This window comes from Buceros rhinoceros, unplaced genomic scaffold (assembly GCF_000710305.1).
Source record: "Buceros rhinoceros silvestris isolate BGI_N320 unplaced genomic scaffold, ASM71030v1 scaffold27772, whole genome shotgun sequence".
Lineage (NCBI taxonomy): Eukaryota > Metazoa > Chordata > Aves > Bucerotiformes > Bucerotidae > Buceros > Buceros rhinoceros.
Window position 1 is genome coordinate 25,982 of NW_010398802.1, and position 13,594 is coordinate 39,575.

Below are 13,594 nucleotides of genomic sequence, written 5' to 3' on the forward strand. Positions count from 1 at the left end.
TACTTTTCTTCTTAGGTTGCCCTCTGTAATTTATTTATTTATTTAATTTTCAGAGTTGAAAAATACTTTTTTGATGAATCTGTTCCTCACCCTAAAGCTGTCTGTCTGTTATTTATCAGAAAGCAGGTCACAGTTCAGTGAGCAGAAGAAAAGATTTTAATAGAAGCTGTGCCAAGGGCTGTAATGCATCATTTTAAGGCCCTAATTACATTACAATGACAAATATCAATGGTGACAACAGCAATAACCTACATCCTTTAATGGCTAGGCTGGAAAAGGAGTTTGGGCGCTGCGCCATCTGATTAGACTTGGTTTCAAACATCGGCCATTAGAAGTGTGTGTGTCCACAGTATTACTGGCCGATAACTGAAGCCCAGTGGAAAGGTCTGTAAATAAATGATGCCTCTCTAAAGCTTGGTCCTGTGGGACAAAAGAGGCAAAATTAGATGACTGCGGAACTGGCCGTGTTTCCGAGGCAACTTTGGCTTTCATGTGAGGAATTGGCTGGCTGATTTTATGAAATCATACTTTTTCCTTCTCCTGCCAATTAGTCTGATTGTGAAAACCCATTGACCTGATGTCTAAGAGGAAAAAAAGAAGATACTAAACTGGTTTTTAAACATAGGGGTTTAAAAATACGTGTGAACATAGAAATGTGAAGTGGCCTCGTGTTTTTCTTTTGTGTTTGACTTTGTACTTTACACAAAGGATAAATTTCCAGGCCCTCTCCAATGGCAGAAAGAATAGGTCTAACGAGGTGCTAACCTATATCGTCAGTACCTACACCTTCAAATTGTAGGGTACGGTTGAAAGAAACCCACTTGAGCTAGCACCTGGCAGCTAACTTCTATTTTGTGTTTTGGGGTAAGCAATCAAGCTTGTGGCTGTGGTGTAATCCCATAGAGTTAGTCGCAGAGACAGTTGCAGTGTCAAGGCAGAGGGTATGCTGTATTTACTATCTGAAAACTTCTGGTTTAAAGTTTTTTTGGTACAGAACGTGTAATGTCTTCATCGGCTCACTTAGCTGCATGCAGCATACAAAGACTTGCTGTTCTGCAGTCCAGGGGGTTGGTATCAAAAGGTTTATTACAGTTGTGTAACCGTTCACTTTCACGCACCTGTTTCCCGTTCATTACAGCTTTTTGGAAGACGCTCTCTAGCTTAACGTTCCCCAAACTCAGAATCTGCCGGAGGTGAATTTTTGTATAAATACTGAACAAATATGTTTCAAGTGCTTTTTGGCCAGAAGAGCAGTAGAAGAGACGCATACTTCTTCTGTTGGGGAGTGGGGAGGGAAGTGATCAAAAGAAAAACAACATAGCTGAAATAGCTTGGAATAGCTGGGGTTGGGTGCCTTAATTGAGAAGATATGTCTCGAAGTGAGCTGAATAAAATTATTTTTGTTGACTAAGCTGTGTTCTAGCTGAACCAGAATTTAAGGGTTTAATGGAGAAGTAGGTGAAGTTTTATAGGCTGCGTTATTCAGGAGATCAGATAAGACAATTGTAACAGTCCCTTCTGGCCTTAAAATCTGTGAATCTACAAGCGTTTTAAAATTCCTTGTGGAGTTCCTGCGTGGCACTTCGAGCCAGTTTTGTTGTCAGTTCCTAAGCAGTGCCGTAGAGGCATCAAGCTAACAAAGCTTTGGTGGAAGAGGGCTGAGCAAAGCCGAGGCAAAGGCTTGCCCCAGGAGCCACGCAAGAGGTGGGAAAGGTTGTGACAGGCATTTTAAAGATGTCTGGGAGGCATTGTTTTGGGGTGGAGGAAAGCATCACGTGTCTTTATTTCTACTCAGGCACCCATGTGTCTTAAATGGCAGGTCAGAGGGGCTTCAGCTCAAGACAGGATGGCAGCACTTCGGAGTTTTCGTGTGAAAAAGCCTCAAAGAGCAGGAGGTGTAGTTTTCTCTTTGTTTTTAAGGCACTTGGGAGATTCCTTTAAAAAAACCCCAGGAGCATGGGTGGGACCCAAAATTTGGAAGTGACGAAACTGATGATTTTTGAACGACTACAGCACAGATACCTTGCAGCTGTGCATTGTATTATGCTCTACAATTCCTTAATCAAACATTATCCTCAGTTAATGCTGTATTGGATTCTGCAGCCTCTCTGGCTTAAGCTTGGATGTACACATCTTGTTGTTTTCTGTACTTGATCTGTTTGTATATCTCTGTGTCAGCTAGTATAGTGAACACTGTCTAATTAAAGGAAAATTTTTTGTTTTACGTTGTGGGATATCTGATATTATAGGCACATACAGACTTTTGAAATTAGCAGTCAGTTTAGCTTTGTGGTGAAGAGAACATACTCTCAAGTGTCCTTTAAGATACCTATGCAGCTGAATAAACAGAAAAGGTTTAGGAGATGAATGTAAAAAAATTATTACAATGCATAACTTTATGAGATGAGGACTTGCATGAACAGTGAAGACCAGTGAGAAGATATGGGACAGTATAATGTAGAAATTGCTGTATAGATAACCTGTGGATTCCAGGGAAATGAAGAAATTGTATTGCGAAGTACCGTGTGTTGAGTGTATCACAGTATGCACAAGGGGGCAGAGTTACTTTCACACGTGTGCCATGTCTTCTGCTTGGGTAGCCGTGTAACTGTAATATTCCTTAAACCCAGATTTATTTTATTTATGGTTTTGACTTTTTTACTACTGGTTCTGAGCCTTTTTGCTTTATAGTTTTTTCCCTGAGTATTCACAATTTAAAAGACAGCATAGCAGAAAGGATGGAAGGGCTGCTGTTAAAAGAATGAAGCCTAAATTGCACAAGTTTGTATATCTTTGTTGTACAGTTAGTTACTTTGCAAGGGGAATAGCGTTCTGAAGTAGTGTATAATGAGGAGCTGATCCTGGTTACAATTTATTATAAGAAAGTTATGATTTATTGCAAGAAAGTCAATGTGTCTTTAAATATTCTGTTTCTGGAGCTGTAAATCTTGTGTTATCTCTCCAAATCTCCTCTGTATCTATTGAGATTTGCAGATTAAATACACAGAATAAGAATTGATCCCCAATATGGAAATAAAACATTGTGTATTATTCCTTTCTGATCACAATTGCAACATGAAAATAATTACTATTAACCTCGGGTTTGATAACAGCGTAACTATGATACAAGACTGCAGTATCCTTTTCTAAAATACGTAGTAGAATGATTATCAGTGAAGTTGTATATCGTGTTGCTAATATTCTCATGATATGCATTGTTGGTATAGAAGTTTATTTGTTTCCTTCACTTACAGTGACATTGCTGTAATTTGAAATGATCCTTCTCTTTGCATCTTGAGAGAGATCAGTTCAATACACAGCATTTTCTTTATCTTTTCTGTTACATCTCGTGAAGATTTTTTCTTTAAATGCCTTTGATTGCGTAATCAGAATTAACTTTTCTTTGAGTCAATTCTAAACTGTGTTTTTTTAAGGAAAAGTTTTAGCCAGATATTATTAGCTTCCTAGGTACTGTTGAATTTGCGTTCAAATATTTTTGATTATTTTTATAATCTCTCCTGGCCACGGGATGAATAGACATGAAAGAGACCAAACAAATCTATCTTCTGTGTTCATGGGTGACAATTATGTCTGAGAATTTATACACTTGAACTTCTTTCTTCTTGTCACTTGCAGGCAGAAATTGTCAAGAGGCTGAACGCTATATGTGCGCAAGTCATTCCCTTCCTGTCCCAAGAGGTAGGTTGTTATTTGTACTGGTGCTGATCTAAATATATCTATACGTATCATCGTATCTATTCCAAAAGAGGGACTTCGAGTTGAGATTTTGAGTGTTTCTAGATGACTTTTGCCTGTGCAGTTGTCACTGTAACTGTGTTATCTTCTCCAAGTCCAATATGATATTATTTAAATATATTTATAAAATCGAATGTGTTGTAATGTGCTATGGAAAATTTATAGTTGTTTTAAATATTGTGCTCTCATGCACAATCCAGTTTATCTCACAGTTATGAATTTGGTGATCTGAAATCAGTGGACAGCTTGCAAAAATGCTAGAAAGGCATGATTTGTGCTACCTTCTTGACAGTGGACATTAAAGTTCATCAAAAACTTCTATTTTGGTATGCCACGTAGTGATACTCGACACAGTAGGCATACAGATGAAGCTTTTTTCCTGCCTTTTTTGCCTCTGTGCTCCAGATTACCTATTATCTTAAATCCTTTTCTGTGTATTTGGAGAACGTAGGCAGAAGACTGAAACTGGCTATGAGCTAATTTCTCTAAGCGCTTATTTTCTCCGAGTTATGATTTGTCTGTATTATCTTGAGTGCTTCTAGATACTTTGAGGTGCACTGGGATCTGGGGAGGCTGGTGGGAGCTGGAGAGGAAGCCTTGGAGCCAGAGATGTGTGACATAAAATGAAAGTGTGGTCATGAAAGGAGACCTTGAGTACGTAACGGCTTCTCTTGCCTACCCTGGTGGAGGAAAGAGGCTGGAGTCTGCTGGTGCAGGCGGACATACATCTATGGCTTCATGCATATGGTTTCATTTCAGTAGAATTGGTAGCTGAGAAGTCAAAGCTGGAAGGTGTATTTCTGTGCATTCCATCTATAAAACATTGTGCCTGAGAATACACTGCAACTTTTTCTCCCACCTTTTCAATTGTTCCATAGAATGCCACTGCTTTTCAAGAGAGCTGTTCATCCTGCTGCAAATGAGAGGCTGTGTGCTCAGTACTAGCACTCAGCTAATGCGTTGCCTGTGCATCTGTGTATGTTTGAAATGAGAATATTGCTATCAGAACTAGAACCTGACAATGTTCACGAGTGCTGCTGGACTCTTTATAAAGACAGATTTGTGGAAAATAAACGATGTGTAATGATCTAGCTACATTGCTTGGGGACCAGAATTCCTAACCTGCAAGGATATAAAATGAGTTGCTGTTGATTTTGTATGTTGACTGCACCAGAATCTCTGTACATCTAGTTAAAAGATTTTATTTGTGGTGCAGGAGTAGCACAGCATATAAAAATGAGGTGTAGAGCTGATTCATACTCATGCTAAAGCGAGCACTAAAATGACACAATTTTGAAACAAAGGCGGGGTGAGTACTTGGCAGACAAAGCTGTGATCTTGGCAAAGACATTGCATTTGTTGCAAAATTGGGATCAGCATTTCCACAACATTTCTCTAGAGTATGCGGTACTGTGTTTAGAAACTTTGTACCATTATACTACTACTGGCACTGCTGTTTTCAGCTGAAATACTAAGCAAACTTTGTAAGTCACACTGCTCTCCTTGCTGTGCTTCCACAAGCCCAGCCCGTATGCTTTCTTGGAGAAGGTGTTTCTTGCAAATGAGATGAGCAAAAGGATAACATGGACTTAGAATACATTAGAAGAAAGATGTATTTGATTCACAGTGACTGATAGATGTTTGGCCTTTGATTTTGAAAATGCAGGTCTCCACCCCCTCTCTACATGCTCATGTGGAATTGGGGGGGGGAATAAAAGAAGATATGGGTTTTAGGGCTTTGATGTTAGTGGCATCCACTCAGGTAAGCAGGAGCTCTGTCCTTTTTCTCTGCTCCCGGTGCGTTGTGCTTTCCTGGCCCTGGAACTAAATCACCCTGGAGTCATTCTCCCGTAAACTGGTACTTGTACATCTTAAGCCCCTGCCTTAGAAGGAGAAGGCACAGTGAAGGCTGCAGATGGTGCTTTGTTCTTTCCTTCCATTGGGCAGAATCTCTCATGTGGTATTCACAGGCAGTGGCTTGTGAACTGTGAGCCACGGCCCCGATCACTGTTGAACAACCTCCTGGCCATCAAGCTAGGCATGGAGAGCAATTTTAAAGTAATTCTAGACTTAGCCATTGCAGTAGCTTGTCATTGATATGCTAGTTATAAGAACTATGTAAATAGACCACTGAGATGATCCATATTGTAAAATTAAGTTGCCCCGCTTCTGTCGTGGGTGCAGTACCACCCAGTGAGGATGTAACTGCGCCAGTGTCAGTGTGCGTAATTACTCTGTTTACTTTGTTAGACATTAGTTCAGAGCTTTCAGTTAAGCAGTTTTAGATCTGAAAACATGCTCTGGTATGGTTTCTGAACTAGTGAGCCTCTGTGACTCATGTTTCCTTCACCTGTTTGCATGTCTCATTTGCCAAGTCACAGAATCACAGAACCATCTGGCTGGAAGAGACCTTTAAGGTCATTGAGTCCAACCGTACCCCCTGCACTGACAGCTCTTCCACTGTGCTTGTTGCATGGGGTCAAAGCTCTTTGGGTTACAGAGGAGATGGAGAGGTCAAAAAATTCACGATTTGAGTGTTTTCACATGCATTGACAAAGACAAAAGGGGGCACTTCCCCAAAGCTGGTGTGCACATTCATCTTTGTGGAGGCAAGTGTGCTTTTCAGCTCAACCAGCAAGAGAGAAGGGGGACTAGACAGCAGAAAGGGATTGAAAGGGGAAGCACAAAAATACTCCTCACATGTCTTGACAGTGCCACTGATGGTGATAGTTTGGGTATTGGGATTAGGAAAATCTTGGTAATTGTTTGACCCCTGTTACTAGAAACACTTAAATCACTTTATGTTGGCATACGCTGATGAGGCAAAACAGAACAGATCTCCGGATTTGAGTATTCTGCGAGTCTTGGTTTCTATCTAATTTGTGTCTTTAAAAAGTGAGTGTCTTAATGGAAGTCTCTTTATTTCATCATCTAGATTAATAGAGAATTGAATTGCAGCATGCTTTTGCTGTTTATGCATTTTGCATACAGTCTAATTGTGGAATAGTGGCTGAAAAATGTGATCAGGCTCCTTTGTATTGTGCCTGAGGGAAAAATGAACGAAATACAGTGGTTACATGCACTGATGGCAGCATTATTGCCTCATAATAGCACCAGGTTAACTTGTCTTATTGCTTGTTAACTTTGTAAGGAATCAATGGCTTGTGATAACTCACTTAGAAGTAAGAAATTGTGGCCAAAATTGCTACAGATCTTGTGAAAAGGGTGCAATTATAATACATCACCCTACTGTGTACTAGTGTCTGCTTTGTTTCAGGGGGCAATCCAGTAAAGTATTCAGGAAATTCTCCAGGCTTCAGTCAGTTTTACTGTGCTATAAATCATCTAAGCATGTATTGAAAATAAAATTCCTAACCTGCCTAAATACACAGTCAAGTGGTACCGTGTTTTTGCATTGACTCTGACTTAGGCAGACTGTAAAAATCAGCACCAAGAAATGTGAGCTTTCCATTTTGACGGGAACTTTGTGGTTGAGGTACGAGGTGGCCCTCAGGAGTGATGCGTGTTCAATTCCTGTTGCAGTTGTAGGCTCCCTGTGTTGCAACAGTTGTTTTGCACCTCCCTGTGAAGTTGAGAGATACCAGTGTGCTCAAAGTAGTTCCTGTTGCATAGGGTGAAGGGGATGCCTGCGAGGTTGTAGGCAGATGCTTGGAGGTTGTTAGCACTGTTAGTTTTGATCTGCTGCAGCTGGTATAGCTAGTTCAATGTTCACCTCATTGAATGATTTATCCAGCAGATGCAATTCATTTTGGGTGTAAAGCTTTAGATCTTGCCTCTGCTAGTCTACTCTTCTTCTCAACTGAATTTGCCAGCTGCAGCACAGTGTGACGCTTGCACAAACCTGTGACTTTCAAGTGGGACTAGGTGATCCCACTGTGTGGCCAAGGTGGTGTGTGTAGCTAGGTGCAACCTGTGGCTGTCGTTGTGGGACCCTGTGGGCTATGGAGTGCTGAACGACCTTCTGTTCTGGATAACGATATTTGTTCAGTGTAGCTGGAGATACTCATATATCACTGTTACCTGCTTTTGAGTAAATATTGACTGTGCTTATATTTATAAGACACAAGCAAGCTGGCTGATTTACAGCTAATGATGTAGTTGTGGCAACCCGAAGCTCAGCACAACCTGAAAAAGCTGCTTGAGAAGCCAGACAGATGATCATGGTGTTAACTCCAGTCAACTTCCATGCCACGCTTCAAGCGTTATGTAAGCTGGAGGAGCCCGTAGGAAGCTCTTTTGGAAGGCATGCTTTCCCTTCCAACTGCCAGTGAGCTAGCTAACGACAAGGCAGAAGGATCTTCAGTTCCCTGTGCTTGATAAGGTGGTCCATTGTACTCGGAAGTACGATAACGTGCCAAGGGCTGGCATGCACACATGCCGACAGACATACAAAAAGGAAGTGCTGCAGGCTTTAATATTAGTTGATGGTTTTCCTTTTGCAAGAGAGATACGGGCCATAACGTCCTTGCTCTTCTCTGTACATCCATTCCCTAGAGGTGCTTCTAAAGTTCAGTAAATTTAGATTAAGGTGTGTGAGATCCATTATGTAGAAGCAGAGCAGGAGTCTTTACATGCTTTTCAAAAGGAAGTAGTTCATCTGAGATGTGGGAGGCTCAGAAGAAAAAGCTGTTTTCCTCCAGCTTAGACTTGCCCCAGTCTAGAGCTAGAGTAAGTACTTACTAGACTAAGTACAAGGAAGCTGTCAGATAGCTGTAATCCTTCTACCAAGGGTGGCAACTTAATAGCAATTCTTGGATTATCGCTAATGATATTACATTTTTATGAAGTGGTTGTTATGTCTTGTCTTGAGTTAGAGTGCCTGGTTGCAGTGATGCTGCTGATCCCTTTTAAGTTTCTAAGTGTGTGCTGTACTCCACTGAGGATGAGTGTGTGCTCTCCATTTGTCACTAGTGTTTTTGACATGGTCTAGTCCCGTTTTCCCTCTATAGATGGAACTTTACAGAATGGCACTGCAGCAGGCTGAAGCCAGACCTGTTCTGTACACCTTCCTAATAGATATAACAACATACGGTAGTATGTTATATCTTTAATACTCCACCACAGTAGTGTGAATTAACCAGAGCAGAGCTCGCTTCCTTCTGCAAAGTGAATTATTCAGTGAGTTTTGCTTTGGATGTTGGTGGTGGTGCTGAAGGCAGGCTGTAATTAGGCATTTTTAACACCAGCATCTGTGTGTGCGTGCCAGGAGGAGCTTCAGCCACTCGGCTGATGTCAGCTTGGGTCCTCTGTCACTGGGAACATGGGGCTCTCTGACATGGTATAAAAAGGCCAGGTATTTTCCACTATGCTGCAATGCCTGTGCAGCAGCCAGCGCCAGGTGACAAGACAGTGTGATGAGTCAATGTGATGGTGAAAAAGCTTACATCCTTCTTGTGGTCTCTGTTGTTGCTACCCACTGTGAGACTGAAAGGAGGTGATTTTCCAACACAAGGCAAGTGCAGACACACCACTCGTTACAGAAAGCAAAAAGGGCTGAAGAGAAGAGACAGGGAAGAAGTTAAAAGGAGAAACGATACTTGCCTGCGTGACAGGCAGGGCAGGGTACTGAGTTCATTGCTCTGGCCTGATAAATGCAATGCAAAATACTGTTTTCCCATAGCTGTTGAAAATGGCTCTGTCATTTGCTTTTGTGCACAGCGGAAGGCTAGCATTAAATGTGTGTGAAAGCTGCAGCCCTGTGTCTATATTTGGTTGGGATAAAAGTAACCCTTTTTCTGTGGTTGCTGTTTTCACTTGGCTGTAAATCGCTGTGTGATCGCTTGATGGGCAGGCTAATGTGTACTCCTCGTTTTCAGCATAATGCTGCTTGTTACCAGTGCGCTGGCTGGGGAAGTGTTCAAGCAGGTGGTTAGCCTTGAAGCCATCCATCCTTGGGTACCCATGCGGGCTGGGCCAGCCAGCTGCCACCTTGCTTGGCTTGACGGGCCCCTGCTCCTTGTTTTCGGGTCGCAGAGGGCCCCCGGAGCCCAGTTGGGTTCCTTCTCTGCATGTAGAGATCTCAACCTGTTACTGGAGACGTGGTCAGTAACACTGAGCCTCCTACCCACTCCAGGTTCAGAAGCTCCAGGGACAGCCGGTGGGGGCTCCAGACCCCTCACGGTGCTCTGCCACTCCATGGGGTGACTTTGCTGTTTCTCTGTCTTTATGTGATTTGTGCCTGTGACTCGAAGTAGCCCTGGAGTCACTCAGGGCAGGTCCCCCCATGGGGTTTTGGGGAGATGTGCAGGAGTCTGGTCGGCTGCTGCAGTGAGGTGGAAGCAGTGGAAAGGCTAATCACACCCCATCTATTTTGAGTCTTTTACTTACTATGCCACTGAAGATTAAATCAATGTTAAAGCAGCTAGAAATAGGAGGGTTTTAATTGTCTCTACCATACCTAATCTAGGTTCAGTGTTGCAAGGCCCGTGGGTTTTCTCCTCTCTGTGAAGGCTGGATCCCAAACCTGTTAGAATCAATGAAAGATGCCTTGTGTGGCTCCTTAGGGATTTTCAGTCTTGCAGTGCTTTCCAGCGGAAATCTTAAAGTGAGATTTTGGTACTCTACCCCTTGAACTTCACATCCGCTCACCTGGGAATAAATAACCTTTTTCCCAAGTGCTCCTGAGACCCATTATTTGTATGTTTGCTCTAAAGGAAAGGAAAACTTTCAAACTTGTGGGGTTGACTTTTTTTTTTTCCCCTCAAACCTCCAATGAAAATTGGAGTAATTTCTGTAACTGATGTTTTCAGGGTGGCTTTCTGTAGGTGAGAAAAAACTCAGAAGTTTTTTCGTCTGCTGGTGACTCTGGGAACATGATTTAATCAAATGGGTGTTGGAATTGAAAACTCATATATACAAATCAAGAGCTAGGTCCCTTTCTTCACCTCAGCTCAAAAAGCATCACCTAGGAATTTGTAGGAAAACAAAGATGACTGTAAACTTATCAGTAAAGTATCTTACTTCATTTTTTCAAAATAATGTGAATTTTTTTAAAAAATTTTGGGGCTTTTTGTTGGATAACTTAATGAAAAATACTGTGATTCATTTTTGACGTGGCTGGCACCCACCAGAAAATGAATTTTTATGACCACCCCATTGCCATATAGAACCGCGTGTCACTAGGCTTTCAGTTACATAATGATGAAAGCTGCGGCTATCCTTAACATGGGATGACCTGGAGATGTTAACACATCATCAGGAATTTGAAGCTTGAGTATCCTGATTTCCTTTTTGCTGGTGACTTGTGATGGTGATAACACCACTGCAGTTTTTTATTTTTATATTTCTGAATGCCAAGAACACATTTGCTCATGTTTGTCCTGCTTTTTGTTCTTTACATTGTCTGCTTATAAGTGACAGATTTGGTTTACGTTAGCACTGTAGCTTTACAAAAATCTAAATGGGACTGCTGTGATTTTGTTTGCAGCAATATGGTATTTGCTCTCCTGGCATTTCCTTCATTTAATTCTTCTTTGCTTAAAAACAAACAAACCTTAAAACCATTTTCTTTGTTCCAGAAGTCTTTCTAAATTACATCCTTCATTATTTACATTCATCCATTTTTCATAGTTGAGGTCAGCATTTCTTACAGTTACAGGTGGATTTTTAGACTTGCTTTTCCTTACCCTGAGGCTTGTACAGGAGAGAGTTTGTAAGTGAAAATGCCATTTTTGTTTGTTTGTTGTACTTAGAGCTGGAAAATCTGAGAATTGCCAAGCCGTCGAGGTAGAGGAGCCCTTCCTTAGGGCTCCCTCTCCCAGCAGGACTCAGGGTGCTGCCTGGGAAGTCTTTCTGATGCTCTTCACCTACTCTTGTGTCAGAAGAAGTCTTGAGAATTTGGGTCCCCACCTTACTTTATGCAGCTTTCTGCCCCTGGTAAGGAGTCAGGAGAGATGTTGCTGCACTGTCCGTACTGTGGCTCTGCTCTGCCTGTGTACACAGCCATGGGGGCCAGACTGGAGGCTTTAAAGAGGCCCTCTCAGCCTTTTCCTTCAACTTTTCGCCAAAGTACATCTAGACGTTTTCAATATAGAGCACACGTTTCATCGTTAGGTTTCAGCACCTCTTGAGATAGGCAGGAGCTCACTTACGTTCAGCCCATGGCTGTAAATCGAAGATGACTGACTTACTCCCAGTGCAGATGACACAACCTACTTGCAGTTCTCTCTGACCCCACCTTGCAGCAATTTGTCACCTGTAACCCTGATTCTGCGAGGCTGCCTGTGCAGGTGAATTTGCCACCAGCGGTTCTCTGACCAGGCGTCGATCTGGGTGCAAGATAAGGACCTTATTTTATTTGTAGTTGATGTTTTCAAATACTTATCAATCAGTTTTCAACATACAGCAGTTCTAAATTTACTGCGGGAATACAGTATCACTCAAACTGAGGCAATATAACCACTGAGGCTTGTAAACTCTGTTGTTAATGAGACCATGTGTTTTTGATGGACTTTTTAAAGCTATTAAAATTTAAATGTTGGGGATTGAAATAATTAGTTCTCTTCCATGTGTTTGACAGAATTGTGAACGGCGTTTTAAATTTCTTTCTAATGGTTGAGCTGCTTTCAAGAGTTCCTAGAAGGAGAATCTATATATCCTTAAGTGATGTGGATGCCATGTGCTTACTGAAAATACATACCTTTCTCTTTCAGTACACTTTTTTTTAAATCGGAGTCTCCATGGCTGCGAGGAAAGTGTCTTGCATTTTAAGTTGGTGTGTAAGTTCAAGAGCACACTGTCCTGATGAACAAAAGGAAGGCAGTTGCCTGTTTAGCTAGGTTGTAAAATAGCTCTTTGGGGAGCAAAGGTGTAATTCTGGCAAGTAATGGGATAAAAAAGTGCTCCCCTCTCCTGACACTCTTGCAGATCAACACAGGACCTGACTGACTGTGAGCGAACAGTTGTTTCAAGCCCTACATGTGTTTGAAAAGCAAAAAAAAAAAAGGTAAAAGGAAGAATCTGTGCTTAATAATCTAGAAAACTAATAATTTTATTCTGTTTCCGATCTTCATTTATAGCACCAGCAACAAGTGGTGCAGGCTGTGGAGCGTGCCAAACAAGTGACTATGGCAGAACTGAACGCAATCATTGGGGTATGTGGTCTTTCAGTTTTAGCTCTAGTAGTGTTTGTAAATAGCTTTTCTTTTTCTTTCTCTCTTGTATAAACTCCTTTCCATTGAGTGGGCAAAAGTTGTGGGCGGTGGTCTAGTTCAATAGCTTGATCTTCTTAAAAGCTGGTTACTACCTGAAACCTTTGCTTGCACTAACTTGCTTGCTTAGAAGACTAATGAGGTAATTACTGTCTGTATTTTACCCACTCCCCAAAGCTGGGTCAGTATCTGGGGTTTTTTTGTTGTCCTTCTTAGGTAACATTGCTTCCTTTGCATACCACATGCCACTCTGTTTCTGCAGTCACTGTAACAGGTAGCCGTCGTATGACGCACTGTGCTGTGGGATGGTTTTTCCCATCCCTGCTGCCCACATCTGTTTCTCGGTGGTGGTGGCTCAAGACTGTGAATATTCACCACACTTTTTTTTTTCCTTACATTAAAAAACAGCTATTATTTTTTAAAAACAAACAAACAAAATCGATGGCAAAATGACTCATCACCAGTGTGCTCATAGGCACCTGGATCCTAGTCATCTAAAAATACGGCTGTGTAGAGCCCCTCTAGTAAAAGCTTTACTGCCAGCAGCGTCAGCCTGGTATAGCGGCCCTGCGAGGTTTTATGGGTGTGGGCAGCCACAGCGCTTACATTTTACAGCTGTAGATGGAAGGCGTAAGAACGAAAGCCGTGGCTGTTCACACTACAGAAAA

At 41.8% G+C, this 13,594-nt stretch overlaps 1 protein-coding gene across 1 annotated transcript in view; it reads left to right on the forward strand.

Moving 5' to 3' along the window:
* The window catches only part of LOC104489129 (transducin-like enhancer protein 4), a gene marked incomplete at both ends in the record, with an annotated part of 38,126 nt that extends 25,257 nt beyond the window's left edge, over positions 1-12,869 (forward strand). Inside the window, 2 exons of the mRNA XM_010131247.1 lie at positions 3,637-3,699; positions 12,795-12,869. Of these exons, the coding sequence (XP_010129549.1) occupies positions 3,637-3,699; positions 12,795-12,869 (138 nt within the window). The remainder of the gene's footprint in view (positions 1-3,636; positions 3,700-12,794) is intronic.
* Between the last annotated feature and the right edge of the window lie 725 nt (positions 12,870-13,594).